This window comes from Neovison vison, chromosome 13 (genome assembly GCF_020171115.1).
Source record: "Neovison vison isolate M4711 chromosome 13, ASM_NN_V1, whole genome shotgun sequence".
Taxonomy (NCBI): domain Eukaryota; kingdom Metazoa; phylum Chordata; class Mammalia; order Carnivora; family Mustelidae; genus Neogale; species Neogale vison.
The window spans coordinates 27,323,731-27,329,730 of NC_058103.1; the positions used below are offsets into that span (position 1 = coordinate 27,323,731).

Here is a 6,000-nt window from a genome sequence, read left to right on the forward strand (position 1 = left end):
CTCACCACCCCCCGCCCCTCTTCCCCCTGGCATTATCACTCCTGGTGAAAGGCAGAGCAGAAGGAAAATTCTGTTGGAGACTTCGGGGAGATGGGAGCTCGCAAGATGTGGGAATACCACGTCCTTTCCGATACCCTGTTATTCAGGGATATCCTTCCTTTCTCCTCAGTTGTATTTGCCCTTTGTAGCTTGGAGGAGTCCTGGAATTTCCTTCATGGGTGAAGACTTAGAGATCCTCTCCATTCTAACCCTCCACCCATCCACCCATTCAGCAAAAGTTACTGAATGCCTACTACGTGCCAGGCACTTCGTGGGAGCACTGAGGATCTAATAGTCAACGAGACGGGAAAAGTGCCCATTCGTGAAGCTCATAGGCTAGCGAGGAAGGCTGGCCTCAACTGAGACACATGAGTAAGATGCTTTCAGATGATGACAAGTACCAGGAAGACAACTGAGCAGGTGACATAATAGAAAATGACAGGCCTGGAGAAGGAACAAAAGGAGAGGTCTTCAGATGGGACAAGGAAGCGCTTGCTAAAAAGGTGACATCTGAGCTGAGAGTCAAAGGTGGAAAAGAGCCAGCCATGTGAACACGCAATATAAGCAGTGGAAAGGACAAGCTCCTGAGACAGGAAACAAGTTTGATCTACTTGAGGAACAAAAGGAAGACGAACGGCCCAAAGGTCAAATCAAGAAAGAGGGTTGGAGACACAGGGTTGGAGAAGCCATGTCAATGGCCCCTTTGCACACCGGAGGAGGGTAAAACCCAGGGGTTAAATGAGCTGCCCAAAGTCACACAGTTAATGATTGCTATGGTTCATTCTAGAAACTGTTTTCCCCTCATATCCAGAATTTTCTATACCATATTGATATGCTTGCCTTGAGGTGTGGGGTTATTGTTTGATGATCTTACTGATTTTTAAAAGCCCTCGAGTGGGGCACCACTGGGCGGTGGCTCAGTGGATTAAGTCTCTGCCTTTGGCTCAGGTCATGGTCTCAGGGTCCTGGGATCGAGCCCCACACAGGGCTCTCTGCTCAACAGGAGCCTGTTTCCCCTTCTCTCTCTCTCTGCCTGCCTCTCTGCCTACTTGTGATTTCTGTCTGTCAAATAAATAAATAAAATCTTTAAAAAAAAATAAAAAAAATAAATAAAAGCCCTCAAGAGGGGCACTTGGGTGGCTCAGGTGGTTGAGCATTTGACTTGACTTTGGCTCAGGTCATGACCTTGGGATCAGGGGATTGAGCCCCACATTGGGCTCCACGCTTAGCACAGAGTCTACTTGTCCCTCTCCCTCTCCTCCTCCTCCATCTCTCTCTCTCTCTTTTTCTCTCTCTCTCTCAAATAAATAAAATCCTTAAAATCCCTTAAGATACCCAAAAGCAGCAAACCAATCTCAGTTTTCAGCAAAAAATCATCCACAAGTGATCCCAATGATGTAAAATGCTCATGAAAGCCAAGACTTAGTGGCAGCCTACTTTTCCCTACGTCCTATGCAAGCAGTTACTCTCTTTGCTGTAGGCTCAGCTTTACAAATACAGAGGAAGGCCACAGCTCACCAGAGAATGATCATTTTACATTTAGGTCTTATTTTTCCACCGAAACCTCTTGACAGTGCTTTGCTTAATTCACACAAGTGCAATCAAAACCAATCTGCTCTCAATCCACCTTCATTCTGAGCTATTAAATTGTCAGGTAATGGGACTGTGAGCAAAACATCATAATTACAACTTCCTTCCACGATCTGTGAGCACCTCCACCTGAAGGTTCAAGTCTGTTAACATCAAATCCTACAGTCCATAGAACCATCCCTCCCTTGTCTATTAGAATGCCAGGTTCTCCTTCATCTCTGCTCTGCTAAACATACTTGGTCTGTGTAAAACCAAACCTCCAAAGAATTCTGCCCAGTGGCCAGTGACTGGCCCACGAGCGGTAGAGACAGAGATGCTGTTTGGCCAGATGGGTTAATGAAGAAAGGAATGAGTAGAAAAGGCATTCTTCTTCCTCTTCTTCCTTCTCCTCTTTCAATCTCCCTTCCTCTGCACCCCCTCCAACTCCTCTTTTTTCTTTTCTTTCTCCTTACAATGAGTTTCCCCAGTCCCTGAGCTCTGGGAGCCTCACCAGGCAAGACCCAGAGGTCTCAATAATTTAAGAGATAGACTTAAGAGATAGACTCAAAGAATATATAAGGACCCCTGCTCTAGTCCAACTCCACCATCGACTAGCTATGTGACCCCGGGTAATATATTTTTTAATATATGTAAAGCACTTCACAATGCCTGACACATAGTGCTACAAGGCAGGAGATATGCTACTTCCACCCCTGACCCTCCTCCTGCCTCCACCCCCTGGCTAGGAAAGACTGCCGTCACCCCCACCTACAAGAACAATTGTGCCCGAAGTCAGAGCATCTTACTGGAAGGCAGCTCAGTGGTATCCTGATGCCTGTCAAGAGGGGACAAAGCACTGACTTCATTGAATAAGTATTATGAGAATAACTCTATGATATAATCTGCATAAAACACCTGGCATGCAATGATTTCTCATTAAATGTCGGTATTTTTATCAGAATCTTTTCATTTTTAGCATCATCAGTTGTGACTGGAGATGCCACTTGTGTATGTCTTCACTGTGTCAGGCTGTAAAATGTTGGATTCGTCTGTGTTTACCTCTGTGATATAAATATATACAATGATGATCATATAGAAATGTATTCTCAAAGCCAAGGCAAGCTTCACAGCCCTCCATCCTGACCAGATTTCCTTCAAGATCCCAACATGACATTTTAGACAACTGCCCACTTGACACATGTCTCAGATGGCTCAGGACAACCCCCTTCTACAAGTCCCGGACTGAATTCATGAGCTTTCCCACAAGACTGGTCCTGCCCTAGCTGCCTTCCCAGTCATTACATGTCCACACTCTATTCACATAAAACCTGTTGATTTTCTGTCATCCATAGCTCCCTACCCAATCCACTTCTCCACCTCACAGCTAACACCCTGGTCCATGTCACCATGCTATCTGGTCCCTCACATCCACAAGAGTCACACAGCATTTGTTTTGAAACTGAGTTCAGATCACGTCTCTCCTCGGCTTTCCGCGGCCTAGGATAAAGGCAACACTCACAGCCCCCACCTTACCTACAACAACACAAGGCTCTGGGGTCTGACCCTATGGCTCCACCAGCCACACCTCAAAACACACACTCTCTTGCTCTCTGCTCTAGCCAGGGAAACTGCCTTTCAGTTTCTTAAATACACATGTTCCCTCTGCCTCAGGGCCTTTGCACTTGTTGTTTCCTCTTCCTATCAGTTCACCTCCTCAGCAGCCAATTAATCACTACATCTCTTCCAGGTCTCAGTACAAGTGTCTGACTACTTCCCTGACTACCCACCCTCCCTGATCCTTGTCAGTATCTTCTATCACTTTCTTAACACCCTGATGCTCTCCTTCATGAAACATATGTAAACATGTAATTATGCCCCATTCTATGCATTGATTGATTTAGGTCTGTCTCCTTCACCACAAACTTAAAGAAGGCTTTGTCTATACTATTCTAACTATATCTCCAGGGACAGCATTTGGTAAGTAGTAGGTATTCAATGAATACATTTTACATGAATTTAAAAAATTAATATAAAATAAAATAAAATAAAAAGCCAAGACACACTTTCCAGAGATCAACAGCAACACTGGATTGGGTTTGTGTTGCAGTAAGGTGTGACAGCTTCAGTGTTGAAATAGGCAACACGCCTTCCCTCATTCTATAATGGCCGTTTATAAGACATTTACTCAACAAATAAGTGTGTTTCCTCTTTTCTGGTCTGGAGAAAAGAATGAATGCACTTGTAAAAAAAAAATGTAAATGTACCTACTACACACATCAGATAAACAGATTTTAACCCAATACACACAGAGGTGTTGCCCGGCGGGACCCAGCTTCAGAGGAGCTGAAGAATTCTTGTCAAAACTGGACACTTGGTTTCAACTTGTTCTGCTCCCACACCAATCACTCCGGAGGGGTCTTAACATCTGTATGCTAATCACAGACACGGTGGTCAACGCTAGGCACACACAAATCTGTCTTAGTCGCTCTCTTTTGCGCGGAGGAAACACTGTCCAACATCCATCAGAGCTTGTAAACCACACTACTGTTCAGGCAGACACACTGTTGCCCCCTCCCCAGCCCTTGCCAGCCCCACCCTTCTCCCAAACCCTTCCGCCCTCCCACTTCTACTCCGATCTGAGCCAAACTAGCTGCCTGGTTTGGTAATAAGATTGAGGGAAGACTTCAAAGGCCCCCTGGGCTCCATTATTCCACATGCCCTCTGAGAAGGGCCACCTCCAGGGACCATTGCCGCAGATCTGAGCCCCACTTGCTGCCAGGAAACCTTTCCCACTGAGGACACCCTGGGCAGGCGGCGCAGCTCCAGATCCAAGGGGAGGCACCCCACCCATCTGCCAGAGAGACAAAGATCACCAGAAACAAAGGACACAGACACACACACACACACACACACTCGCACACAGAAAGTCAAAAGCAAATACCGACACTTGGTGTGATTTCAAGCCAAACAGCCGGCTTGTTGTATCTTTAAATAGGTTTTTGAAACAATCCAGGAGGGACAATGATTATGTGGTAATGACAGGCACTATCTGGGTTTGGAACCCACGCTGCCTCCGCCCTCCTCCCACCCGCGCTGCGGTTCCCAGGCGCATTTTCCAGCCTCAGGACACACGCCGCCAGGAGCAAGAGTGCTTCCACTCACGGAAGCGCGCGCGCGCAGGAGATGGAGGCAGGGCGAGGGCCGCCAAAAGTAGGAAATACCAACCTTTAGGATCCCAGTTCACCTGTTTTCTTGGAGTCTCGATTGGAAATTTCATTGCTCCGTTGCCCAGAGGGGAGGAAATGAAAAGAATCAAAATAATAATAAAGTCCTCAAGCTTTACACGCCTCGGTACAGCAGTCCAACAAAACAATTTCCAAGGATGGGGGAGCCTCGGACTGGCTCGTGGAGGAACCCCAGAGAAATATAAGTGGGAAAGACTGGCTAAAAGGAGAGGCTGGAAACGGCTTAGGTGTTGGCAACGGTTGAGGGGAGGCCAGCTGCAGCCCCCTGGGTGGAAGGAAAAGTAAGACTGGCGAGGAGTGGATGGAGAGGGAGGCTCGGGAAGATAAAAGAGCCAAGCTGCTTCCCAAACGCGGTGGCGGCAGGTGGGGGGCTGAGCAGCCGGAGGGCCGGCGCGAGGGAGAAACCCACTGCAGTGTCACTCCAGCCCCCGAAGGCGTGTGCGCACACACTCCCGCACACACACACTCGCCCGGGCGCGCGCTCAGGCGGGCACGTCAGCCTCTCTCGGCCGCGCACAGCGCACACGCCCCACCCCGGCCGCGGCTCCTCGCCCCCGGGCGACGCCCCCCACTCCCCACCCCCCGAAAGCCATTGGACGCGGGAGTGGCGCGGCACCCGGGGAGCGCGCGGCGAGAGGGACCCTCCCCGCAGCGCGCCGCAGACGCCGCGCCACGGCGGGAGAGCGCGCGGCGGGTGGAGGCGCGGGGCCACGGAGGCGCGCGGGGCTCGGGGCGTCCGGCCGGGAACCGCGACCTGCAGTGGACTCGCCGGCGGGGCGGCGGGGGCGGCGCGCGGCGGCGGGCGCGGCGGGGCGGGGAGCCGGCGCCGGGCGCGCCGCTACTTACTGGCTCGGCCGGCCGGCGGGCGGGCAGGCGTGGAGGCGGCCGCGGCGCGCTCGGCGGAGTTGCAGCCGGAGACACGCTTGGCTGCCTGGAAGGCGCTGCAGGAGGCGGAGGAAGAGCCTCGGCGGCCCCGCCGCAGACCTCGGCCTCGGGGATGACCTCTTGTCACAGTCCCACCCTGGGCATACACACACACACACCCTTCTTTTCTCACTTCATTTTTCCACTCCAGCCCCCTCCCGCGCCGGGTTCTCCCGCCTGCGCCCCGAACCCGCGTCCCCAGCGCACTCGGAGAAGGCCGGTG

General features: G+C 50.9%; 1 protein-coding gene across 1 annotated transcript in view; it reads right to left on the reverse strand.

Annotated features, from left to right (window-relative positions):
- The window catches only part of KCNK10 (potassium two pore domain channel subfamily K member 10), a 130,700-nt gene extending 125,701 nt beyond the window's left edge, over positions 1–4,999 (reverse strand). The window contains exon 1 of the mRNA XM_044230936.1: positions 4,834–4,999. Within this exon, the coding sequence (XP_044086871.1) occupies positions 4,834–4,885 (52 nt within the window). The 5' untranslated portion in view covers positions 4,886–4,999. The remainder of the gene's footprint in view (positions 1–4,833) is intronic.
- Positions 5,000–6,000: the final 1,001 nt, after the last annotated feature.